Source organism: Meriones unguiculatus, chromosome 18 (genome assembly GCF_030254825.1).
Source record: "Meriones unguiculatus strain TT.TT164.6M chromosome 18, Bangor_MerUng_6.1, whole genome shotgun sequence".
Lineage (NCBI taxonomy): Eukaryota > Metazoa > Chordata > Mammalia > Rodentia > Muridae > Meriones > Meriones unguiculatus.
Genome location: NC_083365.1, coordinates 23138421 through 23163112, shown reverse-complemented (window position 1 = coordinate 23163112; position 24692 = coordinate 23138421). Strand labels below are relative to the sequence as shown.

Sequence of the window (24692 nt, the reverse complement as noted above, 5' to 3'; positions counted from 1 at the left end):
CCCAGGCTGACCCCTCCAAAGCCCCCTCTACCCCGTGGTACTGGGTGTCTGTTGCCCTGCAACTATGCAGCCAGATGGCTCTTTCCAACTCCAAGAAGAGAAAGGCAGTGTTAAGAGGCCAGCACCTCCATGGTAACTGGGGATGTCAGGGGAAAACACGCGGAAGAGTGTTTGATGTTCTCCCTTTGTAGAAAAATAAAGAACAGATTTGCTTTAAGTGGTTTTATTAAAAATTGTACCAGTTGCTGAGGGAGAGGATATTTACACATGTATACATGTAAAGAACAAAAAGGCAAAATATTATATACAGGATAAAAATAATGGTCCCCGCTCCTCTTCTTAAGGCAGAATGGCCAGACCCCAGGCCAACCAAACTGAGGATGAATGAAATGCTACATCTCACTGGCTCCCTGCCCCCCCGTCAGCTCCTGTGGACCCAGAGATGGGGTGGACCATCCGATGCCTGTAGAGAGAGGGGCAGTGCAAGCCTCCAGCCACATACCTTGTAGCACCTTGGCCAAAGCTAGGCATATATGGAAGAGCCCAGCTCTGTTCTGCTGCTCCCTCGAGGCTCTGTCCCCTAGGCCTGCAGCCCACAGGAATCCCAGGAAACTTTGAACATCCGTGGGTCCACCCTGTCCTACCAGGGCATCAGGCCAGGGTAGCCTGCCTCCAGAGATCCTCATCTTCATAGAGCCACAGTTTTTCCCACCAGGATTGGTGGCCACAGTACTGACTCCCCCAGAGCCATGAAGTATTATGTATTTTGCTGCTCCGTGCACCTGTGCCCGACTCCCTATCCGGTCCCCAGGAAGGAAGGTCAGAGTACTGTCTTCCCCACTGACCAGGACAGTCACAGTGACTTCACTGTTTAGTTCCTGAAAAGCTTGGGGCAGACAGGGGCCCTGGCTAGACTGTCCCCAACACCTACTCTCCGCCATGCTCAGGGTTGGGCTTGGGTTTTGTGGCAGGGGCAGCAAGGCAGGCCAGCTGGGCCTCCCTAGTCCCTGGAAACAAGCTCTGCTGCATAGCTCTGGACACAGCCCATCCCCTGGGGCCTGAGGGAGGTCACCGGGAGGTGATCTTTTTCCACCTCTGATTGAGCAAGACAAGGCCACCGGGGACAACCGAACAGCTCAGCCAGACTTTAAAACAGAGAGACGGGGCCAGGCAGAGTGCACACCACCCCAGCCTCCCTGGGGGGAGTCAGTGGCTGGGGGGGGGGGGAGATGCTCCCCTCCAGATCTGTTCTCTGGCTTCTAGAAACGCCTCCTGGGGAATTGTGAATCAGGAGAGCAGTTTGGCCCCTGAATGTGGGGCTTCTGTCCCTCCAAGGCACTTCTACACTGAGTTTTCTCCAGCCCCTTTCCCACCACCGTCCTCAGCACACCACAAAAGCCCACTGCCTTCAGCCAGTTACAGGTCAGCACACAGGTCAGACTGCCCTCCCTTTAAATCTGAAGCTCCACTCCTCGCTAGAGACAGCCAGGCTCCTGGAGATGGGGAGGGGCTGGACTGGGAGACTCGAAACCCAATTCACCAGGCGGAGATCACTGGCCAATTAAAGCAACCAGCCAGGGGGAACCTTGAGCTGGGTTGCCAGCTACCTCCTAGAGCTTTCGGGGAGGCAGGCATTTTTATTTATTTCTATTTTACAGTCCTGGGGATCCATCTAAGGGTCTCTTGACTGCTCGGCAAAGCACTCTACCATTGAGCTTCAACTCCAGCCTGGACTCAGGTCGGAGGCAGATAAAAAAGGGTTTAAATTTCACCCTGGCTTGTCCAAGAGAGTGAGTTTGGTCCTGGCTTGGACCAAAGTGGAAACAGTGCATTCTGACCAGCTTCTACCTGGCCCCAGGCTCAATGTTCAGGTCAAACTCTGGGCTCAGTTGTCAGGACAGGCCACAGGGCACCCAGCCTGTACTGGCCCAGGTCTCTGAAGCTGACGGCTGTGCCTTAGCACAGACGGAAAATCTGCTAAAACACGTTAAAGATGTATGTACACCATTCTGTATGGGGGGAACACACATGTACCAAGCACATACCAGAAGCCTGCCTGTCATAGCCTTGATTCAGGGAAAGGGGGAAGACCACATGTGTCCCACACACACCTAAACTGCATGGGGGAGATGTAGGAAGCCTAGGCTTCACAGTGGCTCATGTGCCCCAGAACCAGTCTTTGTATTCATTAGTTGGGTCTCCTCTCCTTGCAAACAGGAATCCACTTTCTTAGCAGACGGACCGTAGTATACACCCTGAGAAAATGATTGTGGCCAAGAAGAGGTAAATTATCTCCAAGTCATCTGAGCAGGAAAACACAAAGGCTTATACACATGCTTTGGGGTCCTCCTCGGGACCACTGAGAGCACATACAGTACCTCTGTGCAAATTAGGAAAGACATCACTAATGCTGAACAGATCCCCACCTCAGGACATGCAGCCTGGAGAGCAGAGCTCAGGCTGGACTTCAGTCTCCAGGAGCCCCATCTATAGGTAGCCTTGTGCAGTGGGAAGCCTTCCCAACCGTACACCAGGGGACCAGCTGTCCCTCTACGGTACCTAAGACCCCCTTCTCTTCAGAAATGGGAGTCAATCGGCTTGTTCAATCTGAGTCTACTCTGAGTTCCTCCTCCAAATTCCTTGAATAATCCTGGGGTCTTCTTTGCACGGGGAAGCCATCTTTTCTTTGGGTCTTGCCTCATCTTCATTTTAGCACCAATGTCTTTCCTTACATATATAAACATTGTGGTTTAAGTTCTAGGTGTCATGTGAGGAGACACCGGGCGACTAAGATCGGCTGCTTCACATTCCCTCCTGAGCGTTTAGGCAGGGAGAGAAGGAAGAAGTTCAGAGGCAGCTGAGGTCCTGCTGGGTTCTAGCACTCTCCCTTCTGGCCTCGCTGAAAGCTAAAGGAAGATGGGAAATGTGTACCCAGCTCTGCCGGTTCCATGTTCTAAACACTGTTACTTCAAAAGTCACTTTTCAGCTGACAAAGCCACTGTCCTGGCTTCTTCCTGTATCCCACTAGGTACAGAAAAGGAACGGGAATAAGGGGGAGGAGGTACACATTTCCAAGGAAACCAAGAGGTCTAGGATTCCCCTGGGACAGACTTATCAGTGGGGTGGCTGCTTCATTCCCACGCCCCCAGCAAACCCACCCCATCTCCAAGCGCTGCTGTCGAGATGGACGAAGTCCAATCCAGTCCAGTCGTTGGCAGGGTCTTTTGAAAACAGAGCTGACAAAGGCACAGGCTGCTTGCTGGGTACAAAGTGATGATGGCTGGCTACTTGGCTCACATACCGTTGACACCCCAGGCAGTAGTTTGCACCTTGGGATCAATCAAGGGGCTTCCACGTGGGACCAAGTCAGACTTGAGGCCTATCAAGCTTGATTCATTTTGTGGCACCTTTGAGGGGTTCTTGGAGAAGTCCAACCCTCCCTGAGGTCTTCTGGAGGTGACAGGGTCTGGTAAGAATCCCTGAGCCCATGTGGTGGGCACTGGCTGTGCCAAGTACGAACCCAGACGTTGAGCTGGCTAGCCAAGGCACTGCTATTCTTAGCCAGGAAGCTCCCAGCCAAGGTCCTGGTGGGTTAAAGCCATGTTTCCATCAGGCAGGAGGGAAGACTAACACATTTGGTGGTCCTGGGAGTCTAACCTGACTTAACCAGCTCCAGCAGAAAAGCCCAGGTCCACTTCCTGGAGAACTTCACCAACTGGTCATCTTCAGAGCCTTCGGAACTCCACCAGCAGGCACAGCTGCCTCTCCTTCGACAGTGTTTGACAAAGGCCCCCATTCCCATTGGAGGCTCTGAAGAGGGAACCAAGATCCCGCTGGGGTATGGTATATGTACACACAGAAGGAAAACTAAAAGTAACAAAACTTGACAAGACAGGATCTGTCCTCCCAGACATCTGTCCAGTCCTAGACTGCATTCCTGGCGCTCCATCCGAGGAGGGCAGCCCGGCCTCACCAGGGACCTACCCCTTCCCTGTTTTCTTCTCTGTTCAAGGCCAGGTTTTGAAGGAAGAGGAAGACCTGCCACCATGCACGGTCTTGGTTCTGCTGGTGCTGCAAGGGCAAAAGAAGACATTAGGTGCCAGGTACCAGCTTAGACCAAGGGCTCCTTACTGGTTCTTAAACAGGCTCCCATTGCTGGATCTCAGGCTGACATCGTTGGGCCATCCAGCAATGAGGGGTTCAGGGGGAGGGGAGGACAGGGGGACAAAACTCCAGAGACGACTACAGTTTGGGCATTGAAAACACCAGGCTGGGCTGTGTGGCCTGTGCACAGGAGGACCAGACTTTCTCCCCTGCTTGAAGGATTTTTCCAGAGTTTAGCCAAGTGCTGCTTTTAATCAGATTGGCTCCTGAGGCCACCCCCCCCTCCCCAAACCTCAGCTGCATGAACAACAATCTTGCTTGAGCGAGAAAGACAAGAAGTTCCCTCCCTCTCCCCCATTCCAGAGGAACATAGAGAACAAGAGAGGGAAGGGGAGGGAGAGCCTCCATCTGCAAGCGATTTGACACTGTGAAGGTCAAAGGGTTAATCTTCAATTTAAACCACACTGCTGAGGCAGCAAAAATCTGATTTCATCCAGTACAAACACACACACACACACACACTCACACACACACACACTCACTTGTGTGAGAGAGCCCGCCCTCTCCCCCCTTCAGCATCCCCAGCTCTGGGCTGCCCTTTTTATAGCTGCTTTTGACAGTAAGCCATAAATAATCCCTCTTGGAGCGCTTTCCTACTGACTGGAGCCAATTAAACGTTAAGCAAGAACACACTTGAAAACAAAACAAAAACAAAGAATGCACACCAGCTCTGGAGGTTATCCCGGGTCCTACTGTCAGGCTGGGAAGCCAGGGGGCAAAGTTCAGAGGTCAGAGGCACAAAGGTTTCTGGCTGGTGTCCTGTCTATACAGGTAGCTTTTCCCAGAGGCCGGCAGAGGCCTGAGGGGGACAAGGGAGTACTGAAAGAGGCGGTCTTTGTTCTCTCCTTGTCTGCCAGGGGAGGAGGATGGGCTGGGGCCTCTTCGTGGGGTTCTTAGTGGACAGGGGAATGAAAATCTAGTGTGCAGAGAGGAGGCCAGCACAGGCTGGATTTGGATTCTTTCAGTGGCCCGGCCAGCAAGCACGTTTATGTGAGATGTCCAGGGGGCCCTCTCTCAGGCAGTCTTTATCTACACCCATCAACCCCTACTCACGCGGGAGAAGAGGAGAGTAAGTCAGTAAGACAAGCAGGTCATACTCCCAGCTTTTCCTAGACTCCTCAAACTTTGAAGTTCCATCCAGCCCCAGGTTTCCCCAGGCAACCGAGCAGGCTGCCTTCTGCCTTCCGCCACGAAGAGAAATACAGTGTCCAGCTGAGGTTTACACGGAATACCCCACATCCACAGCAATGGTGAAGGGGAGTGTGGAGGAAAAGCGAGTGACTCGGAGTTCCGGTGCCTGCCAAGAAGGTTAAGGGAAGTGGGGTGTGTGCCACAGAGAAGCCTGGCAGAGACGTTGGGGAGACTGATGGCTTCCTCGTGTTTTGTAAACAAAGATGAGTAAAAAAAGAGGAAACACACCCGGCTTAACAAAATCTGGTTCCAGTAGAGCAGTCTGAGCTTCAGCTGCAAAGCTGCGGCAGCTGGGAGAACTCCCTCCCACCACCGTCCCTCCCCACCTGCTGCCCACAACAGGTGCAAAGGTCAAGAGTGCAACAGGAGACCCCAGGAAAAGACAGGCCCCCTGGAGAGGTGGGTCTGCTGGCATTGTGAATCTCCTCGGGTACCTGTTTGAAGAAACAGAGCAGCAACAACAACTCTGATTTGCAACAAGAATAGAAACAGACTGTGGTGGTTCCATACTGGGCGGATGGATCTACGTTCCTGCTCTTTAAGGGTGTAGTCCCCAGGGCAGCAGCCTCGGCATCACTGATGCTCACTAGAAACACTCCCTGACCCAGAATGTGCATTTTTCAACAAGATCCCCAGAATTTTGAGGTTCAGGGTACAGTATGGGATAAAAAGCATTCTTCTATTTATGATAAAAGCCATCCCCTCCCCAAACCCTATGAAATGGATCTGTATTATGACACCCATAGATGAGATAGCCATCATATAGCTAGCAAGCAGCAAACAGCAGGGACTGGCTAGTACCCAGAGCGATACCCCTACCTTATGGCCACTGTGCATCAAGCGCCTCAGTCATCGTTCTTCCCGCCATCCTTCCCTCTCCTACATCACCTCAAAATAGCTTAATGGCCAAGGGAAGGGATCATAATCCTATGACACAAAGCCTGCACCGGTCCCATCTCCATACGCCCTGGTTTCTTCCAGATTCTGCTAATGGAGGTCATCTGCTACAAAGGAAACTTCCCGGGCCAGTAGGTCCTTTAGGAGTGAGGCAAGGCAAGGCAACAACCTTGTCCCATCTTTGGGCAGAGTTTAGAGTCAGAAAAGCACCTGTGAGCTGGCGAGTGGTCAAATACGATGTCTAAAGGCTTGCAAGGAATGGGGGTAAGCACGAGCGCAGATGGGCCAGCGTTTGATAAAATGCCAGCACCTTGCCTCTGCGGTGAGTCTTCAGGGCTCGTGACCCAGAAAGAAAGCTCTAAGGGAGAGAGTTAGAACCTCAGATCAGGAACCAGAGAGCCTCTCTCACAATTGTTTGTAAGGAAAATAATGTTATATTAAATGTACGACTTCTTCTTTTTTAATGATTTATTTATTTACTTATTTTATGTCCATGAATGCTCTGCTTTCACATACACCAGAACAGGAAGTCAGATCCCGTTACAGATGGTTGTGAGCCACCAAGTGGTTGCCGAATACTTAAACGCAAGACCTCTGGAAGAGCAGCCAGTGCTCTCAGCTGCTGAGCCATCTCCCCAGCCCTAGATGTATGACTTCTAAATCCAACTGTGTCACAGGACGGAGTGTTTGGGTTCCACCCATGCCAACAGGGTCAGAACACCCATGAAAGGGGCCCAGGAATTTACATACTGCACAAGCTCCATGAATAAGAGTTTAAAAGCCAGAAGTGGCAGAAAGGCTAGATAACTCAGTGGTTAGGAGTGTGTACTGCTCTTGTAGAGGACCCAAGTTTGGTTCCCAGCACCCACATCAGTGGCTCACAACCACCTGTAACTCCAGCTCCAGAAGATCTGACAATCTGGTCTCCAAAGACACCTACACCCACAAGCACATAACCCCGTACAGACATAAACACACACACACACACACAATTAAAAATAAAGTATTTTTAAATCAGAAAGGGGCTGGAAATATAGCTCAGTAGTAGAATATTTGCCTAGCACACATGGAGGCCCGGGTTCTATGCCCAGTGCCACAAAAATAAAGGGGAGAAAGGGAGGTCAGAATGAAAATTTATTGTATATTTACATAATAAAAACAATACATATTCGTTGAAGAAACATCATAAAATATAAGGAATCACAGAGTAGAATATAAAAGCCACTCACGATCCTACAGCCTACAAGAAAGCACTTCATAATCTGGCACCTTCTTCAGTGCTTTTTGACCTCTTTCCATTAAACCAGAGCCTTGCCCTGGTGGCCGTGCCAGAGGTAGATCCTGCCCAGGTGCCTCTGCAGCAGCCAGGCCACAGACTGGCTTTTGGAAACCACTGAGGTACTTTCCAACCCCAAGGAGTTTGTGACCACAATTGCCTTCAGGAGTACAGCACAGTGCCAAGGACTGAGTGCTGTCAGCTACCCCAGCAAGCCTGGACGTTGCTAGAGAGGGCTAGGAGCCGACCCCCAAAATCCTGAGCAGTCCCAGGGCATAAGCCAAACCTGGCATATGGCACTTAGGTCTCTCTGCACACCCCAAAATAGAAAACAAGCTCCCACACACCAAGAATCAAAGAACACCCTGATTACAAGGAGCAACAATAAACAAAATATTTCTACAAAATAAGTCAAACAAAAGAGACTGATGAGAAAGGAAAGAAAAAGGACTTGAAAGGAGGCCAGAGAGAGAAATTGTGGAGGAAGGAAATTAGCCTCTACCAAACAGGATGAAGGATACAAAGACAGCAAAACAGCAGAGAGCACTGGTCCCTCCAAAGGAGGCAGAAGGAAGGGGGAACCAGGAAAGAGTCTGTCGGCTTCTGAGTCTCGGGCACCTGGCCCGGCACCCAGCATACAATCTGCGATCGCCGAGGGCAAACCCCTGGAACAGGGCCCAGCTCTCCCAGATGGGCATGTGTGTTTCAGGCTGGGAGCTCCCAGAAACCACGGTGGAATGACCCCAAGATGAGAGACCTGGGAATAGGGCATGAAATGCTTACCCCAAAGCCCTCCCAACTCACAAAACTTCAGGCCCAAGAATGGAGGAGGGAAAGAACAAGGGGGCAGCTATCATGGACAAGTGTTTAAATGCCCACCGTGAACAAGGCACTACATCAGAAGGTTTGGCCACTCGTCCTTTGTCATGGGGAGGCCTCAAGACACGCCGTGGGTTCTCAGCCTGCGCACGTGGGACCGACTCTAAGCGAGAGGCAGACCTGGAAGATAACCCACCTGTCTAAGGCCAAGAAGGCCTGAAGTCTACCCAGGTGAAGAGATGTCCTTTACGTGATAGATTCAGCCTCTTATCTGGGAGAGGCCAAATAGTAAAAAGAGACAGAGAACGGGCGGGGGCAGGAGAGAGAGAAAGAGCTCTATCTAGCCGGCTGTGGTATCTGACACAGCTAGATTACACAAATCAACCTCTGTTTGGTCCCACGGGGCCTCTGCATTAGGCACAAAGCATGCTCTTGGCCCTCCCTGGATAAGAATCTCCCTTTGCCTCTCCCTGTTCAGATTCAATTCCTGCCCTCTGGGAGCTTCATGTGTCAGCAGGCTTCCAGAAGCGCCTGCACAGCGAAGTCGCCCAAAGAATCGGGAGAAGAGCTTTTCAAAAGCCCTAACACTTGGAAAGCAAATGTACCAAACAGCAATTTGCACCGTCTCAGACTCAAACTCATAGAGGCAAAGCATATGAAAAACTCAGTGTTTTCATATCACTTCACCAGGTCCCGGGGCAGGCAAGTATTACCAACCCTGTCTTACAGATGGGAAAGCAGGGTCTCAAAAAAAAAAAAAAAAATCATCCTAAGCAAGTCGATGAGTTACTCAAATCCCTGACTTCTGAATCCCAAGCTATTCTTTTAAAAGGGGGGAAAGAGGGAGGGAAGAGGCCCGAGAGGTTAACAGCAGTTGCTGTTCCTGAAGAGAACCTGGGTTCAATTCTTAGCACCTACATGGTGGCTTATAACCAGCCCCAGGGGATTTGATGCCCTCTTCTGGTCTCTGAGGGCAGCATGCATGCCCAAGCGTGGTGCACGGACATACCTGCAGACAAAACACCCATGAACATTGATACAAGAAACCTATTTATTTATCTACAGTACTGGGAATCAAGCCTAGGGCCTTGGGTATGGTAGGCACCTCTGAGCTGCCTCCCCACTCCTACAAACCTTTTTGTTCCTTAATATATCAAAGTGTCAGCCAGGCATGGTGGCACACACTTTTAGTCCCAGCACTCAGGAGGCAGAGGCAGGCAGATCACTAAGTTCAGGGCCAGCCTGGTGTACAGAGCGAGTTCCAGGTCAGCCAGGGCTACACTGGAAAACCCTGTCTTAGGAAGAAAAAAAAATTGCAGTATTTACTCACACTATGCAAATAGCATTACCCTTGCAAAGAGAACCATCACCAAACTGCTCTCCTAGTATGCTTAAAGACATTATTTCCAGATCATTAACTGTTCAGAAAGGATGGTGTAGACCAGAAAAAAAGAACCCTTCAGAGGTAGAGCTAACTGAACACCAACAGAACTAAAGACTGGTCTGAAATTAGGACCAGTTTTGAAACCACCCTCATTTACTTCAAAATGCAGAATTGCCAAGACCTCCTTCACAGGGGGATCTGCACACCACCCATTCTCACTCTCCTGTCACTATAAAAACGACCCGGTCAAGGCTGAAGGAAAAGCCTGTGGCTGAGAGCAGGGACAAGGATAAAGGAACCTTGGGAAAATTCCACTCTGCAGAACTTGGGAAGATGTTTTGCTAAAGGTCCTATGCAGCCCAGAGAGCTGAGAGTTATGAGGGGACAGAGAAGCTGTTTTGGGTATAACCTTGTTCTCACTTTTTGTACAAACTAATGAAGAAAAAACCAAGTGAAGAGGATTAAGTACAGTATGAGCCAGACTGGTTAGGTGGCAGCTCCATCAGACCCTTGCCTTCTGGCATGTGTCTGCCGAGAAACAGGGGCGGTAAGGTAGAACTACCGTGGCTTTAGAATCAACCCAACTCTTCACGGCTGAGTTCAGCCTCTTGTAGAGTAACTTAGGCATGCTGCTTTGCCTCTATGAGCCTGTTTTCTATAAAATAGGGACAATGGAAGTGCAAGGCCGCTCTGCTGATTACATGAGAAACCATCCATTCGCCCCTGGGCCTGGTGGCAGCACGGAGCAGCTTGGACACATTCTGCTAGCAAGCCTCCCCTAAGCCCCGCAAGCACCACCTCCTGCCCAGGCTCCTCGGGACAGGCCAGCCTTCTTATTTTGAGACTGGTCACAGTAGCCAGAGGCAGCTGAGCTCGGGTTTCAAGGCTTTCAAGCTAACTTGGAGTCTGACACCCAGAGGGTCACCCAGGGACCCAGTGAGCCCCAGCCCAGACAACCCATGATTGGCAACATAGCAAAATGGAAAAGGAAAGACATGCTCCTTGCCAAGGGCTTTCTCAGCACAGGCAAACAGTACTAACAGGACGTGAGAGCTGCCAAAGCAAAGCCTATCAGTTCTCCAAGGAAGAGAGAGCAGCCTAGAACAGCCACTCCTTGGCTGGCGGTGGCAGGGCTTCCTCTGACACAACTGGAAGTCACTGGATCTGGCCACTGGGGGACAAGCGGCTACGCAGGACAGTGCTGTGGGACACGATCCATGTCCCTACCTCCATAGCCAGGAAACAGAAACTACTGACACCCTTACCCAGTTCCCTCTCTCTCAGACCAGCTCCATGAGACCACTGGGCAAGCTCTGAAGAGCTCTGGAGGGAAGTGTTTCCTTAACGGGGAAGGAAGGAGGAGAGCAGGAGGGGTGGGCTGGTTGTGAGACTCTGCAGCTATGAGGAATGAACCCCCAGGCTCACTTTCCACTTGGGGCCTTTGCAGCTGGCTGTTCTTTTTTTTTTTCTCTCTCTGGGGTCAATCTGCTGGACAGGACAAGGCAGATTGGGTAAGGGTAAAGGGTTGGATCCCTTCTCTCAGCACACGGGCAGACTGTTCTTGCTCTGGTCCTGGAATGTCCCCTCTTGGCTTGCCAGGCAAGGATCAAAAGGCAACCAGGCACTTTTCCTTATTCTTCTTTGTGCTTCCTCCAATCCTGTCTCCCTACCACCTCCCCCCACCACACACACCCTGAAAACACACCAAAGCTAACTCCCATGCCCATGGGCTGCCTTGGTGGGCAGGGAGGGATGAACTGCCTGGAACTTGAAGGCCTCCTCTTGGAAGAAAGAGCAGTCAGGTGCAGAGTGTGTGGGGAACTCAGCCTCCAGTCGGCCAGGCTGATGACTCAGAAGCTAAATATAGCGAGTGATATAAACAGAGCCAGCCACAGAGCAAACACAGGGCCCCCAAGCCCCAGTACACGCTCTCACGAACACTGAGCTTTCAGCGACCCCTCCCCCAGCTCCACTCTTCCCCCAGCACTGTCCTGCATAGACCTCCTACTCCTGGGACAGAAGATGGCTTCCTAGGAGCACTTCTCACTCTAGGACAAATCTCTGGGGACCCTGCACAGGGCTGTTCTCTCTAGAGCCTGAATGGCCTCATTAGCCATGGTCTCTGCTCCAGAAAAAACACTTACCAATACAGAGAGCATCCTAAGGAAGCAATCAGGGACTCCCAGAACAAAGGATCCAGGATGCTGGGCAGAGAAGCTGCTAGGTGATGAGCCATGACAACACCAGTCTAGGTACAGCTTCCAAAAGAGCTCTCCAAGAGTTACCAAGTCAGATCCAAGCAAAACCCCCAAATTCACTGTGTACATGCTCACACACTGGGCAAGCTTTCTACCACTGATCTACCCATTCTTGTTTCCTTTCTGAAACACGGTCTTACTAAGTTGCCCAGGCGGTCCTCGAACTTAAGATCCTCCTGCCTTGCTCCAGGTTTGCTAGTGGCATGTGTCAACTGTCCAGGCTACCATGGTTTCTTGTCTTTGTTTTTTAAAGTCCTGGGCATCAAAGCCAGACGTTAGTTAGGCAAGTGTCTAATACCCACCTGAGCTACAAGGCCAAGCCAATAGTGCTTTGTATTACAATTCCCAGAGGCCCTTCACATCAACCCTGCGAGGTTGACACTGGAACCTGAGGTCTGAGTACGAGTAAAACGATTTGCTCATAAATACAGCTTGTATAAATGGTAAGAAAGGAAACTCTTCCCAGATCTGCTGCTTGCAAGTCCACCATCTGTTCCATTTGGTGGACACTCACAGAGAACAGAGGTTAACACAGGCTCGGACGCCCTGACCGGGGCAGCTGTGAGTTTGTCAGGAACCGAATCCGATCCTCCCTCCTCCACAGAGGAACTGCAGGGGCCAGCCTCTCAGAACCCAAATCTAAGTGCACCACTGTCGGCAAAGTATGAGAGATACCTGCGGCAGCCTGCCAGCCAAGAGGAACAGAATGAACCTTCCCTCCCACCCTGCAGGAAGAGATGGATACATGGGGAAGGTTGAAAACGCTTTCCCTTACACACGACACAGTGACACGTACCCATAATCCCAGAACTCAGGGAGGTTGAATCCAGTTTGTTATATGTAGCGAGACCCTGTGGTACCTACCCAACCCCAAAAGGAAGGAAGGAAGGAAGGAAGGAAGGAAGGAAGGAAGGAAGGAAGGAAGGAGAGGAGAGGGAAGAGAAGGAGGGAGGGAGAGAAAAAAGGAGGAAGGGAACTTTTTACTTCCGCTCACTTTACCTCCAACCTTCTCATGGTTTAAGAACCCGAGGAAGTAGCAGTGAGGAGCTCCTGGCTGATTTCTGCCTATAAAGTCTTGTGTGTGAATCTAGAGTAGCCGCTCTGGACCGGATACTTGGGGAATCACGTTAGTCTTTCCCCTAGCCACCCTCCTCAGAAAATATGGTGCAGATTACAAATGGCCTAGAGGTAGGTATAATGTGGCCAACATAAAGGAACACCCAGGGCAGTCTGAAACCTGCTGCTCGCACTGTACCTCACCCCTGGCACACAACTGATCCACCCAACCTGCCAGCATGCCATCCCACATGTTTGATGGGCAGGGAAAGGAGAAAAGAAGAGTATTCATAACGGCGGGGTAAATGGAGGTAGAGCTTGCCTAGTGTACAGGGTCGCCAGCACCACACAAACTGCGCAGTCTCCAAACTTAACAGGTGACTCAGGCAGGGTGTGGTTGTGCACGCCTGGAATCCCAGCACTCAGGAGGCAGAGGCAGGAGGATCTCTATGAGTTCAAGATCAGCCTGGTCTACAGAGTGTGTCCAGGACAGCCAAGGCTACACAGAGAAACCCTGTCTAAAAAAACCAAACCAAAACAACAACAACAAAAAGACGTGACTCGGAAGTTAAGGCCATCCTCAGTTATACAGCTATGGCCAGCCTGGGCTGAGACTCTCTCTAGATAATAACAATAATAATATAGTATAACAAGAAATGAGATTTATTACAAGGCTCAAAAGCAGCTAACACTCTCATACTCTCATGCAATTCTTCCTCCCACCTCTTGGGGGTGCTCTGGATGAGATGCTAGCACCTTATCTAGAACTGACCTGTGCTCTCAAAGTAGCAGCCCTAAACTGGAAGAATTCATGTGTATCAGCCAGTGAAACGCAGGGAGACCTCAGGAGAGGATCTTCTTCCGAACCGAGGTCCAGCTGTGAGGAGGCCCTCAGCCTGGTCTCCAGGACGTCAGAGCTCACTAACGAACAGGGGACTGTCCTGGGAAACAGCTGCTGAGAGAGGCCAGATTGTTGTGAATGAAGAAAGAATGCCTTCCAGATGTGCTCTAGATGAGCCACTGCAGCCCACTCTGGTCAGTATGAGGACCAGACATGAACTGGGCTGAGCCATGGACCTGTACAACCAAGGTGAAATATGCAGAAAGGAGGCCAAGAGGCTGACAAGAATGAGAAGGAGTCCATACATGGACCGGAGGGGACTCACTAAACCAAGCTTGTACAATATAATCACAGAGGAAATGGGGACTGTGGCTGGGCCACGGCAATTGGTCAGGCTGTCTTATAACGAAGCACAGGGATACCCACTTTCCAAATCACTTAAGGGCTGGTAAAAAAAAAAAAAAAATCATCAGAAAGAGCTGTGGCCCCAAATCTCTCTCAGACTCCTTGACATTTGGTATGCCAATAATCCCCTGTGGCGTGTTCTCAGAAAACTCAATGTCAGTTCCTCTACCCACTGCTGCAGGCAATGGTATGTCTCTCAAGTCAAAGTTACTACTACCAATAACCGTTCTGGTCATATGAAGTTGCCCATCTAACCCAGGTTGTGATCAGCCCTGACGGTTATAGGTTCCGGTGATGTATACACAGACTCATGCATGTACACACACACACACTCCCACAGGTAGAGATTGTGTTCATTGCTCTGCGTCTTGGCTTTGCCAGGCAGTATCTATACCGGCAGAGATCCAGCCCCAGGCTCCGCCCCTGCCTTGGCAGCCATCCAGAAAACCAGCCTGCCTGGGAAGGGTTAAGCACCCAAGGCCCCAGCACAGACGGTGGCTGCCCTGTCAAGCAGGACAGCCTCCCATCCAAGGCACAACGGGCTCCAGCACGAGCCTGCCAGCCGCCGCCTTTGTTGATGGACCCGGCCGCATGCTCGGCTGACACGCGATGCTCCGCCCTGGCGGGGCTGGTGCCAGGCTGCCGGCCAAGCACCAGGCAGAGCGCCCCGCCGCCGGCCGCGGGTCTGGGGAGGCTCCGAAGTACAATCTCCAGAGTCCGGTGCCTGGGTTCCCAGACACAGACGGTGAGGAGGGGCTCCCCAGCTGGAAAGTGTCAGGTTTCAACCGGTTCTACCACTTTCCCCGACTCGGGCCCCAGCTCAGGACCCATTACCGGTTTCCCACTGTTCCTCGGCCAGGCACACCCCCAACTGCTCAGTTTCACTGCGGCGGTTCTGCGAGAGGCAAGTCCCCAACTCGGCTCTGGGGGCTTGGTCAGACCAGACTGGGAGAAGCCATCCCCTTGGCAGGGAGGGGTCGCAGCATCTCCCACCTCTTGGGGAGCTGAGGAAGCGGCTGGAGCTCTCCAGGACAAGAATGCCCATCTGATTGTGCCTATCCAGCCCATTGAAATGACGGTACCGAAAACACTGAAACATATCCTGGGGCCTGGCAACTCCTGGGTTCCCAGCAGGCCCCGGCTTCCCAGCCCCAGCAGCCTGGATCCCCAGCCCGACCCTCGAGCCTACTTGCTGCATGTGAAGCCTGTGGAATTGGTCCGCAATGCACTGGAGCTTTCGGGCGATCTGAACCTCTGCTCGATGTTGCCACTGTCCGTCTGGGGGCTGCTCCCCCAGGGGTGAGCCTGCGGGGAAGCTGGCAGGGAGAGGGAGCCGGTAGCCAGCGTTGCCTGCAACGATACAGGATCCACAGCTCAGTGTTTTCTGCCCATCTTCTCCATGGCGGCCCTTTCCGGCCAAGACCTGGGGTCACTGGTAACTCTTAGGATAGAAGGAAGAGGAAGCAGCCTGCCTTTACCAGGGCATTCTGCCAACCTTGGACAGCTGCCCACGGATATAAAAGTTGGTACAGGGCTGAGAGTGTAGCTTAGAAGTAGCTGAATATTCAGCACACTTGCGGGTTTAGGTTCAATCACACCCATGTACACACTAGCACATGGGCACGTGCAGGCAAGCGCACACACACAAGCATATACACACACACACACTTGTACTGGAAAGACACAGAAGAATACAGAGCCTGCCTTCTCAGCACTCCACTCTCACGACCACGCATGGTGCAGGGCGCTAAGGCCAATCTTCTGTCATTTATCAAGCTATCCTCCACTTCAATGTGGCAGTGGGTTGAAGCTCTTCTCTGGGAAAGCTCTCCAGAGTTCCTGGGTTGAGCAAAGCAGACAGAGAAAAAGCAAAACAAACAACCTCCCCCCCGCTCCCCCCCCAAAAAAAAATGTCTTTATTTTTCTAGTACAGTTAGGGAAAGCTGGGCTCAGCGCTCAAAGATCAGAGCAGCAGCGGAAAGGCGGGTGAGAAAACTCCTGAGGCCCACAGAGCAGCCAAGTCGGCTCACCGAGTGCTGGCACCAGAATGGCCGCTGGGGGCGCCTGCCACCTCCTGCCTCCTCCCTCTTCCAGCCCGAAGCAGGCCTCCTCCAGCTTCTCAGACTCCCGCCAGAACTGCTTTTCCAGAAGTGCCCTATGGGCAGTTCCCTCTGAGATTAAGTGCAGCGGCTCCTCAGTCTGCTCCCGCAGACACAGCAGGGTGACCTCTGAGCCTCTACCCTCCCTCCACACGCCAGTGTGCTAAAAGAAGAAAACAGACCAAGTGTCTGATCCTGCCCTTTTGCCAGAGGAGGGCATATTTCTCATAAAACAAACCATTTAAGCCCACAAATGAAGGGGTCTTGTCTGATTTAGCCTTGGAAACATCCCTGAGCTGGCACTGGGCCCAGATAGGCCCCACCTCTTTCTCCAGTTCCCCTTCCAAGCACAGAAAATCCCAAATGGCAACTCGCAGCCACCTTCTGTCTTCAGGAACCTTCCGTCTAAGAGCTGTTAACAGTGACACGGGGGGGGGGGGGGCATTCCCTTCCACCTCATGAAAGGCAAATGGGCAAATCAGCACCAGGGCCCAAAGGGCAGAGCCAAAGGAGATTGCATGGACTCAAGGATCCCTCCAGGAAGAATAAAAAGAACAAAGCCACTTGCCCTTTTCCCAAGCACAGGTAAAGAAGGCTGCTGGTTGATGAACAGATAGCCCAGGCTCTTCAATTTGAGGAAGGAAACAGTAATGGGCAGGTTCGGGAAGGGAAAGTCCCCTCTTTCCCCCAACCTCTCGGGCTAAGAGCACTCACCGTAAAAGAGTCTCTGGGGTTCCTCTGTCACCCCACAAGGCAGCATAACACCCTGACTTGGGGAAGCAGGGCTGAGGGTCTGAGTGGCCTTGTCTTCTTGGCTGATGGGCCGGAGCCCAGGACCACAGCAGTGGGTGAGAGGGAAGAGCTGAAGCCGACTGAGGGTGCAATCCAGCGGGCTCTGGGCGAACAGGTCAGCAGAGAGCAAGCTCCCAGGCTGTGTCCCTGGCTCCCCATCCTCTGGCTGGAACACATCATCTTCCAGCTCCTCTACACACTGAGGTGGCTCCATCTCTCCTGTCAGAGAACAATGGCGGCATCTGGGATGCTGTCCTATGGGGGCCAGACCTAGGAATCCCCCTCCCCTCCTTCCTTCCCCACTCTTCTTATTTGAGGGAACCAAGCCAACTGCTGATGATATACAACCCTGGTAACAAAACACTACCAAGGGTGACCTTCTCTCCCCCAAAGTGCCGACCGCCTCCATGGTCAGGGCCCCTCCAGACCTCTTCCCTGAAGCCACCAGAGCCACCCTTCCCCCACCCCCTCTGACCTAGGCTGCTCACAAAGTTTGACACTGAGGAGCGTGAGCAACAGCAGGGGTAGGTAGGATCAGGTGCTACTACTTGGGATACCTGGGAATCTATAAGCAATACTAGCCTCTGTAAGTAAGTGTGGAGGCACAGAAGGAACAATTACTGACTGTACAGTGTTCACAATATACATACACACACACACACACATCCTAAGAAGGAACCTCCAAGCCTTCATTTAAGTGTGAGCTGAGCTCCAGGCTTTAGCAGCAAAAAAACAAAAGCCAGCAACTGTAGAGCAGCCAGGTTCCCTCCTAACGTGCTAAGCCCCGCCCTGCTGCACATCTCCACCCCCTCCTTGCACAACACAACAAACAGGCTCTGTGGTGTGGTGAGAGTGTCCTGGAACGGGGGGTGGGGGGGACGACCTAACTTAGTCACTCCAGCTGCTGGGCTCAGCTCTCCCAGCGGAGCAGAGCTGTCTGCCCATCACAGGTTAATCTTGAGGGTTGAATCAGCCTCCAGCAAAGCGTCCAGCTAATTCTACTCACTGGTCTCCATGACTTCAGATTCTCTTCCACTCAGGCTCCCATTCCTGCCAAAGCCGAACCTGAGATAGGTGCAGCGAGCCTCACAGAAGGAAGTGAAATTCAGCCCTTTCGCTGCGCTCTCTCTCGCTGCCTACACGGTGGGGCTGTTTCTCAGTGCTAAGTTCCTCTCCCTCCACCTGAGGGCTCATGAAATTCTGCACTTGGAGTCACCCAGCAGCTTGAGCCTCCAAGCTGTCCCCGCCTCAGTTAGGGCCTCTGGGGCAACCAGAAGCATCAACAAGTACCTGAACGGTTAAGGGGATGCAAAGACAAATTTGGTCATCTAAGACTCCAGTGGAGATTCCCCGGAGTCCTGACCCCCCACCGTCTCGCCTTTGAAAGACAAGACAAGCGGTTTGTGGGTTTAAGTCTTCAAAGAAATCTCGGTTAAGTTCAGAAATCTTCCTTTCCCAGAAGCAAGCTCTGTGACATCCTTGCTTCAATCCTCCCTCTACCCCATCCGATCCCTGAGCTGTCTGTGGACTTGTCTCTTCCCTCTTCCCTGGATATGCCATGCCTGCTAGGGTGGCACAGCAGACATCTTTGGATATTGTTTCAATAAGTAAGGGGGAACTCCAGCTTATCAGCAACAGAAAATAAAAGGACCAAGAGCTGTCACCTTGCAAGGCTCCTCTCCTCCTTCAAACCGTTCCCTGCAGTGTAGAAATCTCAACCAAAGTAGGGACCCTCCAGGGCCGATCACAGGCAGGAGTCATTGTCTTGGCGTTTCTTTCGAAGCTATCACTCCCCTCCCCCTTCCAGCAAAGCCCCAAAGTTCAACCCCTGCCTAGACTGGACAGTGGGGGAGGTGCAGCCAGAGGGTGTGGCTCTGAAAAAGCGGAGACCCCCTCCTACTCTGCACAAGAACTGCAGGTGGCTCTCCGGTTGCTGTGAGCCTCAGAGGGGCTCCGGGAAAAATCAAACGTAAACTCGGGGAGGAGTGGAGACCCTCATCTTCCCTGAGCTAAAGTGGTAATGTCCAGACTGGTAGAAAGAGGACGCTTCCTGAGAGCAGAGCCAGAGAATGCTTAACTCCTAGCAAAGGGCTTCAAGTCCGCTGGAGCCATCCCAGAACCTTGGCGCTCCAACTGGGATGCTCAATTTAATAAAACGCCTCCTCTTCTTAGGAGACGGCACTAGCCAGATACCCTGAACCTCGATAGTAGCTAAGATCTTTAGAACACGCGTGCATGTGTACACACACACACACACACACACACACACACAGGCACGCACACACACCTGGGTGACTCCAGGACAGGGTCTCAGCCTCCGAGTCGTGATGCCAGGGCTCTGCGCCAGGGTCCAGGGTGACGAGCACTCGGGGGGCTTGGCGCCCACACTCAATTGGGAAGGAGGGGGCAAACTCCAGCTGTTAAGAAGAGGAGCCTTCAGACTCCGCAGGGAGGCGAAATGCCCCACCCCACATTCAGACCCGGAGGGCAGAGCGCTCGGGGAGCTTGGCAGTGCACCGCAGGATCGCTTGCCCACCTACTCTCAACTCCGAATTCCAAACGCTTCCCGAAAGCCGCCTCTTGGAGCAGCACCCCCAAAGTTGTGCTCTGCACCTCGTTCCCACATCCCAGCACCCCCACCCCGCTTCCTCAGTCACCCCAGATGTTCGCAAACCAAACCCTTCCCCGGCCCCCTACGCGTCGTGCGACTCCGCTCCCCACTTCCCGGTGGAGAGGTACGGTCCAACTCCGCCAGGCCCCCGGCCGCCTGGGCGCTCACCGGGCTGCAGCGGGAGGCGGTGGCGCGAGCTGGGGCAGCCGCTGCCGCGGGCACGAGCTGGCGCGGCGGGAGGAGGCCAAGGCGCACCGCGCGGTATTGTTTCCAAAATACGCCCGCTCCGGGCATCCCGCAAACAGCTGATGAGGCCCCGCCCCCCTTCGCGTCACTCCAACCCCTGACCAATGGCAAGTGGAGCTCCAAGTCTCAAGCTGGGCAGCTGCCAGGGACAGTCACCAATGTACGAACCTTCCCTTGGAAACACTATAAGGGGCCGAGAGCATTTCTGACCTCCGCCAGAAGCGCAATTGGAGCGCTACACCGGGGGAGGATTCGGTTCCTAACGCTGGCCCCAGAAGCACCAGAGAGTCCCTAGGTTCTCCACTAGGTGGGGGGACAGGGCGCCTAAGTGACTTTTGTCTACTTGGAAATGGGCTGAATTATTGCAGGGCGTCCAGAAAGCCTGCTCAGGAGAAGGCTGTGAGACTTCAGCCGCCAATGCGTAACGGAAATAAATAAATAAATAAATAAATAAATAAATAAATAACGTCCTCTTGCCGGTTGGGCGGGTCCGAGGAAAGCTGGAGGAGAACGCGTATGCCTGTCGCTATCACCAAAAGACATTCGGATCCAGCAAGTGCAAAGAAAGACCCCTGTCCTCTTTTCTAGGCTGGGCAAGAGCCCTGGCAGAGGAGAGATGAAGGGGACAGCTTGGGCAGCGACAATGTTTATGGCAGCATCGGAAAGCTGTTCTTAGGCTGCTGGGAAAGCAAAACTTAGCTCATGTACTCTGTGGTCAATCTCAGGAAGACTGCACATTTTTCTTTTCTTTCTTTTTTTTAAACAGTTATTCACTTTGTATCCCACCTGTAGCTGCCTCCCTCTTCCCCTCCCAGTCCCATCCATCCTCCCTCTTCTCCACCCATGCCCCTCCCCCAGTCCACTGATAGGGGAGGTCCTCCTCCCCTTCCTTCTGATCTAGTCTGTCAGGTCTCATCAGGAATGGCTGCAATGTCCTCCTCTGTGGCCTGATAAGGCTGCACCCCCCTGAGGGGGAGGTGATCAAAGAGCAGGCCAATCAGTTCATGTCAGACACAGTCCCTGCTCCCCTTACTAGGGAACCCTCTTAGACACTGAGCTGCCATGGGCTACATCTGTGCAGGGGTTCTAGGTTATCTCCATGAATAGTCCTTGGTTGGAGTATCAGTCTCAGAAAACACCTCTGGGCCCAGATATTTTGGTTCTGTTGCTCTCCTTGTGGAGTTCCTGTCCCCTCCAGGTTTTTCTATCTCCCTCTTCTTTCATAAGATTCCCTGCACTTTGCCCAAAGTTTGGCTATGAGCCTCAGCATCTGCTCTGATACCCTGCAGGACAGACTGAACACTTCTTGAACACCTACTATGTGCCGGGAACTGGCATAAGTGCCAGGCTTCTGGTGCCTGACTTCAGTGGGTCTATACCTTCGAATAATGGAAAGCGGCGTGAATCGTGTTCATTTTAGAAACAATATGCAAAGACTTTTGAGTGGGGTCTTGAAAAATGGGGACCTTTTCAATAAGTAAAAACCAAATAAAACAGTCGTGGCCCAGAAAGGGCAGGAAACTCAATAAAGTACTCATCTGGAGAGCTTGTCAGGAAGCAAGGACAGACCCCTCCACTAAACCATCTGGCATCCGAACCATGATTTAGGACATGTAAATGTGGGCAGTTAGGTTCAGGTCAGATTGCAGAGGTGCCCCTGGAATACCAGGCAGAGGGAATTTTAAATAATTTATTTTTAATTGTATAGGCTTTGGTGTTTTGCCTGCATGTATGTCTTTGTGAAAATGTCAGGTCCCCTGGAACTGGAGTTACAGACAAGTAAGTGTGAGTTGCCATGTGGATGCTGGGAATTGAAGCTAGGTCCTCTGGAAGAGCAGTCAGTGCTCTTGACCACCGAGCCATCTCTCCAGCTAGCCCCCAAGAAATGTGTATTTTAGAAAGGACTGGCAGCAAATATTTTACAGAAGATGAGTTTTGGGGAAAACTGAGAGGGAGTGGAAAGCAGAAACCAGAAAGGAAACAGTCCCCACCACAGCCTAAATGAGCTCCAATAGAGGCACGGGCCAACCAGAGCAGCTGGCTACCCACCAGTCTGCTCTAAGATGTATGCTAGATGGGTCTGGGGCTAACAAAGGCACACTTAAGTGTCTTTGGTCATTTTTGTTTAAAAAATATTTTTTTTATTTATTTACTTTGGTTTCTTTCTGTTTTTCTTTTTTAATTTTTTAAAAGGACTTATTTATTTTTACTTTATTTGTGTGGGTGTTTTTTTTTTTTTACTTGCATGTGTGTTTGTGTACTGCATGCGTGCCTCATGCCCAAATTGATTATAAGAGGGGGCTGGAATCCCCTGAAACTGGAGTTACCACCATGTGGGCACTGGAAACTAAATCCCGGTCCTGGTCCTCTGCATGTGAGCCTCTCTTCAGCCCCCCTCCCCAACTTCTTTCTTCCTGAGGTAGCTCCTTGTGTGCACCAGGCTGACCTCAGACTCTCTATTTGGCCAAAACGGCCTCCTGATCGTCCTGCCTCCAGCTCTCAGAAGCTGGGGCTGCAGGCATGCACCACCATGCCAGGCTCCTTTGTACCTCCACTACCTATTTCCTATTGTTTGCATCTGAAAGAAGCAAAGAACGAAGCAGGCATACAGAGGGCTGTGGGCTGTGGCTGCCCAGTACAAGAAAATACTAATCCCAGAGGACAGAGATGAGGGGAAAGACAGAGAGAAGAGTCAAGTAGGATTGGCCAGTAGCCCAATCCTACCAGGAGTTGATAGATGTCCAACAAGAGATGTTGGAGCCAAAAGGAGGTACATTATTTTACCAGGAGGCTTGGCCAACTGAGAGTGTCAGAAGGTCAGAGTGACCTTGGACCCATGCCACATATGGGGAGATGAAGGACCAGTGGCTCAGAAAAGCATGAGGAATCCACCATGGCTTCCAATGCACTGAGCTCCACCTCCTTCCCTTTACTGTCATCATTGGTGGTCTGTTTGGGCCTGGGCCTCGGTCTGGCTTAAGTGCATCTCTTGGAGTCTTTTCTGTGAAGAGACTCTGTGAGCAAGGCAACTCTTAGAAGAGAGAGAATTGGTTTGTTTATAGTTTCAGTCCATTATCATCATGGCGGAGAGGATGTCTACAAAAGTAGCTAAGAGCTACATTCTGAGCCACAGGCAGAGTAAGCATGACTGGGTCTGACATGGGCTTTTGAAACTTCAAACCCAGGACACATTTCCTTCAACAAGGCCACACCTCCTGATCCTTCTAATCCTATCAAACAGTTCTACTCCCTACTGCTAAGTACTCAAAAATATTAGCCTACAGGAACCATTCTTATCCAAGCTACAGCAGGGTCTTGAGTAGAACTAAAGAACAAAGAGGCATTTTGAGTCCCCCATAGACCCTGAGGAGTAAGAGTTCTCTTAACTCTCTTACCAAACCTACCTAATTACCCCAGCAGTGCATAGCAGAATTGAGTCACAAGACTGGGAAGCCATGAAAAAGCAGAATTTTTTCCCCCAAATTTGCAGAATCACCAAGCTCTCCAGAGTCCTGAGCAATAGGGCTATGAACCCACCCCACAGGTGTCTAAACTGTGTTGGTGGGTGCACAAAGACATTCTTCTACCTTACAAGGGATTAAGAATCATCTGGGCGGGGCTGGAGGGATGGCTCAGAGGTTAAGAGCACCAGCTGCTCTTCCAGAGGTCCTGAGTTCAATTCCCAGCAACCACATGGTGGCTCACAACCATCTATTACAAGATCTGGTGCCCTCTTCAGGCGTGCAGGTGTGCAGAACACTGTGTATGTAAGGAATAAATAAATCTAAAAAAAAAAAAGAATTGTCTGGGCTTGGTGATGCTCACCTGTACTGCCAGGAAGACTCTGGCAGAAGATCAGGAGTTTGGGGTCAGCCTGGGCTATCCAGAGAGACCTGAACTCATAAATAAATAAATAAATAAATAAACAAATAAAGTGAACTATCACTCTTCTAGGAGAATTCAGCTGGAGATCCAGGAGGGATCCTTAGTGAACCTAGGAGCTTGCAAGGTGATAGGAAGCTCATACCCTCCAACAGTGTTGCTCTTGTAGGCTTCTCTTCAGCCTGCCCCCTCAGGCCAGTTCTGAAGGACACTGGTGGCTTGCTCTCTGGTACCCTAGACCTTTAGGGTCAAAGATCAGGAGGCCCAGTCTTCCAATGAGAGGGACCAGAGAAGGGATGTCAGGAGTAAAGGGGTGAGGGAGATTAGGAGCCCTACTCCCACCACTCATTATTGTCAAGGCAGGCCCCTCCCCCTCCTTGCCCTTTCTCCCTCGGCAGCTCGGCAAGTGGCAGAACCTGCCCTTTGGGGATCTGGGGTGAGTCTTCTGATGTACAGAAGCAGCAGCTTAGATGGAGGAACCCCGGCCTTTGGGCTCTGAGCAAATACCCACTACAGCACAGCAAACTCACTTTCTGACAGTTTTCTCTTTTCCCTTCCCACCTCCTCACTCCGATTTGTTCTCTGCTTACTGATGCTGGCACTGCAGAGAAGCTCCCCAGAGAAAAGCATTGGCCGGGTGGCTGAGGGGGAGGAGGAGCCTCTGGACAATGCCAGAGGGATGCAGCCTTCTGCAGAAAGCAGGCAGGAGCTCTTGACATTGTTTTCACCTGGCAAGGAGAATGTGCTCGGAAGCTCCAGTACCTGGATTGC

The 24692-nt window shown here is 51.8% G+C and overlaps 1 protein-coding gene across 3 annotated transcripts; it reads right to left on the bottom strand.

Annotated features, from left to right (window-relative positions):
• Window positions 1-207: 207 nt before the first annotated feature.
• On the bottom strand, window positions 208-20093 carry Bmf (Bcl2 modifying factor). 3 transcript variants are annotated; one of them, XM_021664728.2, is made up of 5 exons: window positions 19962-20093; window positions 19470-19599; window positions 17105-17401; window positions 15481-15641; window positions 208-4071 (listed from the first exon to the last, which is right to left on the bottom strand). In XM_021664728.2, the coding sequence occupies exons 1-5, from the start codon at window positions 20085-20087 to the stop codon at window positions 3970-3972; spliced, it is 816 nt and encodes a 271-aa protein (XP_021520403.1). In that variant the 5' UTR covers window positions 20088-20093; the 3' UTR covers window positions 208-3969. The 3 variants fall into 3 exon arrangements, with proteins under 3 accessions (XP_021520403.1, XP_060228100.1, XP_060228099.1); XM_060372117.1 differs by lacking the exons at window positions 19470-19599; window positions 19962-20093 and adding an exon at window positions 18847-18975; XM_060372116.1 differs by lacking the exons at window positions 19470-19599; window positions 19962-20093 and adding an exon at window positions 18189-18363.
• Between the last annotated feature and the right edge of the window lie 4599 nt (window positions 20094-24692).